The sequence below is a fragment of the Thamnophis sirtalis genome, unplaced genomic scaffold (assembly GCF_051295495.1).
Source record: "Thamnophis sirtalis isolate CommonGarterSnake01/CBP01778 unplaced genomic scaffold, rThaSir2_p1.2 scaffold_10, whole genome shotgun sequence".
Taxonomy (NCBI): Eukaryota; Metazoa; Chordata; class Lepidosauria; order Squamata; family Natricidae; genus Thamnophis; species Thamnophis sirtalis.
In genome coordinates, this window is record NW_028261390.1 from 45,638,138 (window position 1) to 45,651,116 (window position 12,979).

At 38.2% G+C, this 12,979-nt stretch overlaps 1 protein-coding gene across 5 annotated transcripts in view; it reads left to right on the forward strand.

Moving 5' to 3' along the window:
- Positions 1 to 12,979, forward strand: part of FAT1 (FAT atypical cadherin 1) — a 119,636-nt gene that overhangs the window by 40,814 nt on the left and 65,843 nt on the right. For all 5 annotated transcript variants that reach the window (XR_001313312.2, XM_087724490.1, XM_014062249.2 and 2 more), the window contains exon 3: positions 11,155 to 11,469. Coding sequence is in view for 4 of the 5 variants with exons in the window: in XM_087724490.1 (XP_087580616.1) it covers positions 11,155 to 11,469 (315 nt within the window). In the remaining variant the exon portion in view is untranslated. The remainder of the gene's footprint in view (positions 1 to 11,154; positions 11,470 to 12,979) is intronic.

The window sequence follows — 12,979 nt, forward strand, 5'->3', positions numbered from 1 at the left end:
TAGTGTTTGTCAGAAGGTTGCAAAAGCTGATCGCATGACGCAAGGACATTGCATCGGTCATAAATATGAACCAGTTGCCAAACATCTGAATTTTGATCATGTGACCATGGGGATGCTGCAACTGTCATAAGTGTGAAAAATAGTCATGCTTCTTTTTTCAGCACCTTTGTAACTTTAAACAGTCACTAAATGAATTGTTGAGGACTACCTGTACTGGGAAAAAAAGTTGTAACCATTTTCCCAATTAAGATGATTGCAGCATCCTCATAGTCATGTGATTTAATTCAGGTGTTTGACACCTAGCATGTATTTGGTAACCTTTCCAGGCAGCTTCTGACAAGCAAAGCTAGTGAGGAAAGATGGTTTCCTTAACAATCATGGCAAAAGTCATAAAATGGGCACAGTCTTGGGATGACTCACTTAACTGCATCACCTGGTGATGGGAGTTCCAGTCCCAATTGTGCTCGTTAAGTCTGTATAGGTAAGATAGTCGGCTGGATCAGGAGATTGGAAACAGAAGTTTGACCTGCTAAATCTATAGCAGAAGCAAAACTAAATCAGATCAAAATGTCAGTACTTGTTTTTCATGCTAGACAGACAAAGAAGTTTTTTTTGTAACCAGTTGTCTTCTTATCTATTCTCATGTTGCAATTAAGTTGTGGTTCAAATAACTACTCAAATTTAGGAAAATAATTTTCAATGCCTTTCACATGGTAACTTACTTTAAAAGATTGTTGTAAGCTTTGAACACTGATCTTTCAAAAAAATAAGTGAACCAGAGTAGATTTCATAGTGCAGATCACACACAGTCCATCCAGATCATCAATTTTCCATTCCCCAATGAGGGAAATTTTTTTATTTTGAAAAAATATATATATATATGAAATAATCTAGGTGCTTTCCCCCCAAGATTATTAACAAGTCATAGAAACATCAGACACTCTTCTTATATATATATTGATTTTCTCCAAAAATTCACTCCTGTGTTCCAATGCAATGTGAGAGATCTGAGAACTGGATTTTAAAACATCCATGCCTGTGTCCCATCTTCTTCCTCCCCCCAAAGAACTTTATCTGAGGACATGAAGTATGCATGTGTGTGTGGAGGGAGAAGTAGGAGATTACAATTTTTCAGATCCGTAGTTCTAATACCTTTAAAAAAAATATTGATGGTGTATTTTAATATCCCTTCCATGCAATTATCCTGAAGCAGGTCTCAAAATAAAATTAAAATAAAGCAATATTGCTTAAATTACAAAAAGAAAGGGATGTGTTAACAGGTGGCTTGAAAAGAAAGGAAAAAGCAGGGAGGAGGGAAATAATTTATTTTTGTTTATGATAAAATACTGAGGATGAGAAGATAAAAATTTCAGGGATATCAGAAATGAGAGGAGATAATTTCAGAGAAAATGGGTTCATAGAGAAATGACCTAATGTAAATTGTAGCACTGCAGAAGGTCAGTCTACGCCAATGATGGCTAACCTTTTTGTCATCAGGTGTCAAAAAGCGAGTGCACTCACACCCATAATGCAATGTTCACACAACACCCCCTTGCACCCTGCGCATGAGTGTGTGACACTTTCACACTCTCTCCATGCATGCACATTTGAAATTCTCCCCACGCTCCCCTAAGTCCGTGCATGCACATGTGACTCCCCCATGCTCTGTTTTTGGCCTAGTAGACCTCCCTGCAGCCTCCTGAGATTAAAAATGGGCTGCGGCAGCACACTCACTTGCTCCCCTCGACTCACACACATGCGTGCCCACCCACCCACATGTGCACGTGTCTCCCGCAAGTGCCACAACCCCATGTGCAAGCACAGCAGAGGCCTGAAAATCAGCTGGCTGGTGGGAGGATGGAGCTGAGTTGGGGCGACAGCTCGCGTGCCCACAGACAGGGCTATGAGTGCCACAAAGTATAAAATGAATGGCCAGTATCCATACTTTGGAATTTGCCCACTTATATTATGGACTAACAGCAGTTAGGTTATCCTTATCCAAGGAAGAAGATAGTATACATACCTCTTTTTTTAAATATATTTTTTAAATTTTTAATTTAAAACAAATACAACATCCTTCTTTACATGCTATAGAAAGTTTATCAGGTGGTTACAAAAAGACTTTCGTGCATCCCTTCCACAGTCAACAAACAATTCATATTGAGTTAAGTATTTTAACTCAAATATTAATACATGTCACCATCATCATATCTCCATTTTCATTTGACTATAATTGTTTAAGCGTCCATCATCATAAAGTATACAAAAATTTAATACATAACCACATAACTGGCCTTTCAATTACCAATTCTAAAATCCTCCACTAACACTAAATCCTTATGTCCTATTCTAGCTAAACATCTATAATATTTAATAACGAAGTTTTCTAATCCTCCTTTCCAAATCACTATTTAAAGTTTACATCCAGTTTCCTTATGTTATACCCATATCTATATATACGTTGTTATTCTTATCCCTCTTTTATTTGACTGTATCCTATATCATAACATTTATCTTTCCAATAGCAAAACAGTCTCAGTCCTCTAATCATCTTCTTGGTCAGCTTTGTATAGACTCCTCTTAGCAACTCCTTGCTTATAAGATCTCTCATATAATCTTGATGCCCTCTTTCTGTTTCCTTATTCAGCTTATCTTTGATTGTCGCAGTGTTATCAATGCTTTTGCTAATAGACTTTCTCTCTTTAAATACATAGATTCTTTGGTTTTTTTTCTTCTTCTATATCTTGCCCTCTGGAATAAATTTCCTCTCCATTTAATTCCTCTTTCAGCATTCCATTCTTTCCATTTTCAGAAACAAACCAATCACCATAAATATCAGCAGGTTTAATCTCTTTTTATTCATTTTCCACTTCGATTTTTTGAGCTTTAACCACCATATTTTGCATTTGATAGACATCCTTAATTTCTTCATCATATTTTGCTGTTATATGCTCCAAGTCTTCCAGTTTCTTCTCTATCCTTTCATATGTATTTGATAATTTCTGTATTTCTGAAAATATCTTTTGGAAGCTTGAAATTTCTGTTTGCTTTTGAAATTGTGCCATTCTCTCAGCTAACAAACACAGCTGCTCTAGCTTGGAAAGTAAATTTAATAAAATTAAAACAGATTCACAAAAACATTTGTTTTCACTTTTCTCTGGTTAAAGATATACTTCAAAGGGACATCTGTGTGCTTCCCTTCTTATCACTCTCTGTAGCCAAGCAGTGAAACCTTGTAGTGCCAAGTCAAAACAATCTGGAGGAAAAAAAAGTGTTCCATTTTCAATACACAAACTCCAATCCACAAACCTCCCAGCCGAGCAGCAATGTTCCCTTTGCAAATCTTATTTCTTTTGTATCTTTTTTGTATTTCAAGTTAGAAAAAAGAGTCCAATCTTTAAATGAGTTAGAAAAACACCCACAGTAATGAAAGAGGAAAACTTTAATCCATAGGTTACAGAGAACAATAAAAGAAAAATAGAAGAGGAAAACTTAATCCATCTGTTTTAAAAGGTTTGCATAAATTCATCCGTGAAGATAGCATTTAAAAAGTAATATAACCACTGTCCAAAACCATTCCAACCTTAATTCTTCCGCTTGATTCTTCTGTTCTCCAATTTAGATTAATTTTAAGTTTTTTATAGGCAGTCTCTTTTTAAAACAATAAAAGTTCCTCACCAGCTGGAAACACTTTCTCTTTCCGCATCCTTCTGTTTTGGAGCCACCCCGACTTCGTCAGCCTTGGCCGGATTTTTTGTCACTTGCTTGAAGAACGTCTCTGGTGTCTATTAGGGACTTTGCGATGTCCCTGAGGTCAGCAAGACATATTCTTCCTGTTCACCATCTCTTTGGGACGGTTTAGGTCCAATTGGAACACCCAGCAGCAAAAGTATTGGCTGCGGTCTTGGAGCATCGAGACCACACAACCATATCGTCACGACTTTGGCTCCTCCTCCTGGATACATACCTCTTGAGTATAGATGTTCCTTGGCGATTAAAGAGCGCCCTTTTTTTTGAGGAGTGGGGGAGAGCTTAGAAAAGGTGCCAGGAAAGGAAACATTTAGGATATAACATGGCCTGCTAATTTGAGACCACAGTGGAGACTACAAAGTAGTTTTTTAAGCCTTCATTGCTACACAATGTAATAAACATAATTAAAAGTCCTGAAAATGAAAATGAAATATTTTGGCCACCAAATGAGAATAAAGGACTCACTGGAGAAGAGCCTAATGCTGGGAAAGATTGAGGGCAAAAGAAGAGTATATATACAACAGAACAAAAGACCAAAACAAAATAAAATGAAGCAAAGAAACAAAAACAAGGCCTGGAAGACAACAAATCTTCACTAATTTCCTGACTGAAATAATGGTAGAAACCACAAAAATCTGGGTGGGGGAGCGTGGAGAGGATCATTCCTGAAGCCAGGAATTGCAACAGACAGATTTTCAGCCGTCTGCTAACCTATTTCCTCACTTGTGGTTTTCCAGAATATCAAGCAGTTGTAGAGAAATGAAAAGTTTCTAAATATACTTTAATTAAATATTGTTTCCAGCTTTCCACCAAGAGGATTTTTTTCTGACTTGGAGTTAAATTTATAAACAGCATCATGCAGAGAAAAATTGTTTGTTTTGCATTTGCAGTTTCCTTTATCAAGAGAAAATGGTTAAAGGATTCATTTTGCTAGCCAGCTCAGAGTTCCTTATGATAATAATTAATTCAACAGTCAAGCTGAAACAAGTGCAAGACACATTAACATAGGAATACAGCCTTCTATAAAGGTTCTGAGAAATTTTAACCTAGGTTTTGTGTTAATTTTTAAGGAAACTGTACAAGAGGGAAAGAATGTATTACTTAAGAGAAATATGAAATATTTGTACAAAATATGTTTTTACTAGTATAATATTTTGGTTCCTTTTTTAAAAGGTAAGGTTGATATTGTAGTAATCAGAAATTGTGACTCATGTAAAGTAGGCATGAAAATATCTACTTTCATACGAAGCACAAAAAGGCATCATGATTACATTTTTCCCCTCTATATTGTAGATTTGAACATCTATCCTTTGACTATAATGGTGATGCAATCTTTAAAAAGTAATAAGATTTATTCTCCCGCAGTGCACATAGAATGACCGTTCAGGTAAGGCAATGGTCTATTTCATAGAGTCTGCCTACCTAAACAAAATCATCTTCCTATTCATTTGTCAATTTTGACAAAATCATCACTGTGACTTTGTATGTTTGATAGTATATCTTTGGAAGATTAAATATTTATTTGCATTACTCTCCTAATAGAGCTATTTATCTGATTATTCTTTGCAGATTTGTACTACACTGTCACTACCCCACTACCTGCTACTTGAGGAGCAATTTTTGTACATTTCTTCAAATTTGTACAATTTGGGCAGTGTTCTCTGTATTCCTATTAATTTCTCCGTTCATAATAATGGTTGCAATCAATACCCATCACAATGATTTAATTCCTTTGGAGTTTAGCTAACTCTTAGTGCAGATTTATCCAAGTGATCCTAGAATGTTCCGCATTTCTAGATATTCTTTGATCTTCCATTTTTGTAATGTAATTGCCAGATATCAACTACTGTCTCAAGCAGCTAAAATTCAATTTCTTGTTACCTTGTCATTCCTCATCCTTTCTTGTCTTTTTACCATGATCATCTTCGCATTATAAACAAACAATAGTTATGGTATGCTGAGGATTTGTATTGTAGACTGGCTCCCTTTGTTATAAAACAATGAAATATGTTGAACTTTAAAAACGTTGGAATAACAATGATTAATATGATTTTGGATCCATGTTTTCATGGGGTTGGAACAGAGTGGAACCAACTGTAGAGTATGACAGATGAGCCTGAGAATGATAGAGTTAGAGACAGTTACTAATAATTCAGAAAAGAATCAGTAAAAAACGTATTACTGCTTTGAAACAATGACCATTATTATTTGGGCATTTGAAGTAAGGATGGGTTGATAAAAGTAGATGGAATATATGGAATTACTGGCACGTCCTTGCAAGAGTTAAAAATTATTATTGTACTAGAGTGAATTCAGTAAAATTCTGAGCATTTGTCTACGCAGTCAGTAGGAGACAAACCTGAATTGACATAAAATAATTATTAACTTAGCATTTAATACTAAATTCCTTTCTGAAGTATCATATGACAACAGTCATATAACTCAGAAGCAAGGTATCATTAAAAAGGATTCCCAGAATTCTCTGCTTGTGCTAGACATCATGGGAATCTTCCATTTTAAGATGCAATTATAGGATCAACAGCTTTCTGAGCCAGCTAAGCTGTAACTCTTTGATCTCTTGTGTATTTTCTCACATTCTATCCATCATTTCTTCCATCTTCTCCTTTAACTGACAAGGCCTTTATTTGCGTTCCCAATGTATACTTACTGTATGTAAGCCTTCAGATGAAACTTGCCTTCAGATTAAGCTTGCTCTAAATAATAAATTTATTTTGGACTAAAATAAAATCATGAAATGATATGAATTAGTGCTGCCTATATAGTGAGATTCCAAGTCAGTATTAAGGGTTGAATTATGTTCCTTAATAAATCAATGAACAGGTATAATGTTCCAATTAATTGGATTCTATTTATCAGGTTTTAAGAATTGTCCGGAGAACATCTCACATAGTTGGTCATGTACATGCAGAAATATTGAAAAGGGTTCACAAACGTTTAAGCTCCACTATAAATTTGAGGTACCGTTGCAACTTGCTATCATATATAGGTGTGAATATTAGAAATGTTTGGATAAGGCTGAACATGTGGATCTTTCCAGCTGTATATTTCCCACTCTATAAAATAACATCATGGCTGTTGCTATTTGTTAGTACATAATTGGCAGGATCTGTTGCTAGAGGTGAGTCATCTTTCGTTTCTGTGCAAGATTCAACTGGATTGGCTGGGTTACAACATGATTTGGCTTTCTCAGAATAAAGCCGGAATCACTGATAAGATCAAATTGTAAACACTAAAAGAACTGGGACAAAGAAAAAAAAACCTGGAGGAGTCTGGTACCACCTTTTCCAACTAAGTTTATGTATGCTTATTTCTTTTAATAATATTAGCTGGAAAATTAGTTGCTACCATACTCTTTCTGATCAAAGGGAAGTTCAAGAGATGTTCTGGCATGCATATAGAACATTCTTCCTGTCAGTTAAGATCTCCTATGCCACATTACTTTCTCCATTATGCAGAGAGAAATTAATTACAAGAAATGAATAAAAATTACAAATTGACTGGACTGATTGTCTGGAAATATTTTGTACATCAAAGAGATGATAATTTTTTCACTGGTCTGCTGATGGACATTGTAACACAGTTCCCTCAAGTTCATTCAGACAATACCTGCTAGCTTCAATTATCTCTGAAATGCTCTTCTTTTTTCTAAGTCCTCTCTTGTAGAATTTCTAAAGGAGAAAAAAATCTGACAGTGTAATATTATATCAGTGATAATACATCTATATTGTATGTAGGTTGTAAAGGCTTTTCTGTTTTGCAATCTATAGTAGAGGGATTAAAATATGCAAGTATTATTTTGAATTGGTTGTGTTACATTAATGACAATTTGACCTGCATTAATAACTTGGCTTTGCATGATTCAAGGCAATTAGCAGTTTTTTCTCTAATATAATTGGATCATTTTTGCATGAAGAACAGAAATGAAAATATGTTCAGGATACAGATTTCTGTTACTACTTGGCTTACTTGCTTTTCATATTGTTTCATCACTATTACTTTTATAAATATTTTCTACAGTGACATCTGGTGGTAATTCAGACATTTTTAAAATAACATTTGAAATTGAATTCAATTTAAACCTATTTAAAACTAAGTATGAAAATTGCTTTGCTTTTTGTGGATTTTTTAAGTAAGCAAGATAGGATTAGAAACAATTTTTGAAAATATTCTGTAGTTGAATTGAACCAACCGTTTTTTCAGAGTTAATGTTGCTTGTAGTGAGTTAATCTTGATGCTTATTATCCTTGTCCTATCTTCGTATTAGATAGCCTCTTCTTTTTTCTTTTTCAAATATGCTTTAATGGGAAAGAGATAGCAAGGAATGAAAAAGAAAAAAAAGATTTGAAATCTCGGTGACTAAAAGTCCTGTCATAATATAGCTCAATACAGTACATGATGGTCAGAATTTTTTTGGAATTGGGAACACTTAAAATATTAGCCAATAAGATCATTATTAGGGGGGGGGGTTTGCTGCCTTGGGATTGAAGCTCCAAAGAAGCATAGTGAAAATCAAATATGGAGAATGGTTAGTTGTTCATGTAAGGATGTAGCCAGATCTTCTGAATGTGTAGTTTAATTTATTGACTTTTATTTAATTTGTACATTTGTAAACTACTGTAGTCAGTTTTATCCTTTATGGAAGCAGCCAACCCATAGCCAATACAGTAATAGTAATACTGCATAAAATAATTAAAATAATATATATTATTTCTGCAAAAAGTCTGTAATCCCAGTTCTCTACAGCACTGAAGTCCCAAATGCTGTCTAGAACAGGGTGCCCAACCTCTGGTTCATGGATCGGTACAGGTCCATGACATGCCAGAAACAGGGCCAGACAAACAAGCAAAGCACCATCCACTGAATGCATGCAACACAGGAAAGCACGCCCCCTCTGATCCATGGAAAAACCTCTATCCAAGGAATCAGTATTTGGTGCCCAAAAGATTGCAACCTGCAGCTCTGGAGCCATGTGCGACTCTTGGGACCCTCTGCTGTCGCTTCATGTTCCCACCACTGGCTAGCCTTGCCTTCCCTATCAGTCACTGCTTGCCTGGCCTGAGAAAGTAAGGGCATGGGATGGAGAAGCAGCTGGGGCTGATTTCCCCCCACCTCGCTCTTGCTGGAGCTTCTTCCAGCCCTTATTGGTGCTGGGCGTGCCTTGGTCATTTGGACATGCAACATGCTCTTCGCCCCAAGATACTGGCCTGACCCAGCCAGGACTGAATGGCGGTTTCGCTAACATGATGGCTCACGGGGTGGGAATGGGATCCGGTAGGAGGGGATGATGGAAAGGGAGACAGGCCTGCAGTGCCCAGCCACAGCTTTAAAATTTTTGCCACCTGGAGGATGCTTTTTAATGAAAGGCGGTGGGTATACTCTGCTGGACGAGTAAAGCTCAGATCAGTAGGAAAAGGAGACTGGCCCCACCAAACCTCACTTACCCACCCTGGGGGGTCAGGCTCAGAGAAAGCTGGAGCACTCTCACCAACGACGCTCACTCATCAGCCGGTCTCCCCCCCTCTCTGTGTGTGTATGTGTGTGTGTGTCTCTCTCTCAAAAAGACAAGGCTGGGCCAACCCGGTGATTTCTGTTGGGCTCTTCGCTTCTCCTTTTCTTCTTGGCAACTTTTTGGAAATCTGGGCTAGCTGAGGAACAAGCATGAGCTGTTTGGGTGACCCTCCTCTTCCCCTTGCAATCATAGCTAGCTAGACAGATATATATGTGTGTATGTATGTATGTATGTATGGATGGATGGATGGATGGATGTGTGTATATATGTGAGTGTGTGTGTGTGTGTGTGTGTGTGTATATGTTGTATTTGTGCTGATAAATAAATTAGATAGATGGAGGGAGGGAGGGAGGGAGGGAGGGAGATAGAAGGGGGAGAGAGGGAGACATAGAGACACACAGAGAGAGGAAGAGAAACACAAATGGAGAGGGGGAGGGAAAGGGGGAGACAGATACAGAGAGAGAGATGTGAGGGGGGAGAGAGATATATAGAGAGAAATACACCGTATTTTTGGACTATAAGATGCACCTTTCCCCCCCTAAAAGATCATGAAAATGGTGCATCTTGTACACCGAATACAGCCATTTTTGGCCTCCTGAAGTCTCGCCCCATATTCCATTTTTGAAAAGAATGGTCTGTTTTTCACAAAAATGCCCCTGTTTTTGCAAAACACAGCCCATTTTCCACCTGTTTTTTTGCGAAACTGGGGGTGTTTTTGCCTTCCCCCAACCCTGCTGAAGCTTGCAAGTGCTCCTGCGGGCCCGGGAGGACAAAAAACTTTTGTTTCTTACTTACCTCTTCGACATCTTGGTGCATCTTATACACCGGTGCAACTTACAGTCTGAAAAAAAAACAGTATGTCAAAAGATTTTTGTGGTTCCGGGTGTTTTTAACAACCTTTTCTCTGCCCTAATGACCAGCTCAGTAGGCTAGGGTGGTCATGTGACTGGATGGGAGTAAGTGACGTCAAGTTGGCCATGCCCACTCAGGTTTTATGGCTCCCGGTGTTTTCTTTTCTGTGGGAAACAGGTCCAAATGGCTCTGAGTGTTTAAGGTTGCAGACTCCTGCTCTAGAACACAAAGTTTTTACAAGCTTCTAAACAGCCAAAAAGTGGCAGCTATTCTTATCTTAGATCAAAGTGTCCTAAGAGGAGAGCACATTTCCCAGTGCCTGATTTTAGGCTCTTTATCTGCTTTACCTGTCGATCTGCCGGCTTCCACTAGACAGTTGCTATGACTTGGAATTGAGCTCATGGAATTCAGTTCCAACCTTATCATTAATGCATCTGATGAGGTATTGTTTAAAGCTGATAAATAGGATAATAGTAAGGGGAAAGATTGAAGTTCATGGGTTCCTTTCAATGAGAAGAAGCACAGGTGACATTCATGTTAACCATGTATGTTAATCGGCTTTTTGGCTATAATTGTTAGCCATGGCCAAGAAATGCAAGGGTCTATTTCCTCACAAGCTTGTAATTCTCCTCCTAAAGAACTGACAAGAATTAACCAGGAGTTTCTAAAGAGTATGCAACCTATTTATAGTACTACTGCACATTAAGGTACTTATTTCCTGCTTTTGCAAGTGGGAATGGATCAACTGTGTTGACAGCTTTGCTGCTCAATTGTTATTTGGGATATATTTCATGTAGACAATTATGTGTACATTTAATTGTGCTGTTTTTTTCTTTCTTATAATGTTGATTAATAATAACTAAATACGATTTGCTTCCCATCTATAATTAACAGGCTTGAACATTATACTTTATATAAATATAGGAAGCTGTTTCTTTCTTTACAGAGTAACAAAAATATTTTTGACCTGTCCTGTAAGGAAAAAGCATTTAAAACTTATCTTTTTTTATCTTTCTAAACAGGTACAATATTCACTGTTGATCTGCTTGATCGAGAGACTACATCTCATTACTGGCTAACTGTTTATGCAACAGATCAAGGTGTTATTCCTCTGTCTTCATTCATTGAAATCTACATAGAAGTTGGGGATGTTAATGACAATGCCCCACAAACTACGCAACCAGTTTATTACCCAGAAGTTATGGAAAACTCGCCCAAGGACATTTCAATCATCCAGATTGAAGCCTTTGATTCAGATTCAAGCTCTAATGAAAAGCTCACTTATAAGATTAGTAGTGGAAATCCACAAGGATTCTTTCATATAAACCCTAAAACTGGTAAGTAGCTGGCAGATATTATTTTGTGAAATTTACACCACCATATTGATTCTTCAGATTGTTAAATAGAAATTGAACTGGAGAAAATCATTTGAGACTTTGAGAGGTTATATGTACCTCTATGGAAAATATGTGGGCAATATTAGGACTGCTATTGCAAAACTGATTTATATATTGGCCCAATAGGGAAAAAAACGGTTTTTATTGGGAATGCTGGCAGGTACTCGTATTTGAACATGTTGTGAATAAAATTTAGAGCATTACATTCAAAGTATTTTATTTTCAGCCAGTAATTTGAATTCAGGTTGGTATGTATTTTTTCACAAATTATATACTGTTTTATTAATACAGACTTAAATATCTTAGATTTAATTTGCCACAGAAAATAAGTATATGGAAGTATATGTGATAAAGTGCTCTCCAGATCAGGATTAAATGCAAATCTGTATAGATAATGCAATCTTGTGTATTTGTGTATTTTATTGTTTAGGTCCTTGATTCCAACAGATCTAGCAATATCATTGCATTAATTTTTCAGACAGCTTTTGTCATTTATTTTCCTTTCATCAAGGAATCAGTGAATTAAACTGAAATATGCAACTGTTTGGTTCAGCATTTTTGCCCAGTGCTACCTATGCTGTGCACACCTGTGTGCCTTATTCATTTGTCTTGTAGGGGCATAGGTGGGTTTAAAGCGGTACTGTACGGTGCACATGTACCGGATCCAGAAATCCAGCGTGCATTTGTGTATGGGTCCTCTGGAGGCTCCATACCCGAACGCTCCCTCCCCTGGCCTGTTCCCCTGCTCACTCCCCCCACCCACACAATCGCCACTCGCCCGCCTTTCCGCACCAGGCTTGCCCCACCCACTTTGCTGGAGTGGAGGATTCGGTAGTTGAGAGAAGCCCGCGTGGCACGCTCTCTCTTCTCTTTGACAGCCTCCTGGTTTCCAATGGGTGTTTTTCCTCCCTCTGCATGGATTTCTTTCCCTCCCCATTGGAGGGAAACAGCCGAAGAAGGAATAGGAGGGGAGGATTCGGCTGTTGGAAGAAGCCCACGTGGCGCACGCTCCCTTCTATTTGACAGCCGCCTAGTTTCTAATGGGGGGAGAAATCCATGCGTTTTTTCTCCCTCTAAATGGATTTCTCCCCCCCATTGGAAACCAAGCAGCTGTCAAAGAGAAGGGGGTGCCTGCCATGTGGGCATTGGCCAATATCCCTGCCTCCTTCTTCCGCAACCGTGTCCGGAGAGAAATCAGGGGAAGAGAGGGAGGAGGAAGGCAAGCTTCTGTTAGGGATGCCTTCTCCCTCTCTCCCCCTGATTTCTCCCTGGCCACTCTCATGGAGGAAGGAGGTGGGGATGCTGGCCAGCGCTCACCCCCTCGCCACTTTCCCGACCAGCCACCCAGCTAAACAAGGCAGGAAGGGCTGCGGTAAGTGAAGCAAGCTCGCTGGCCAACATCACTGCCTCCTTCCTCCACTTGGCCAACATCCCTGCCTCCTTCCTCCAC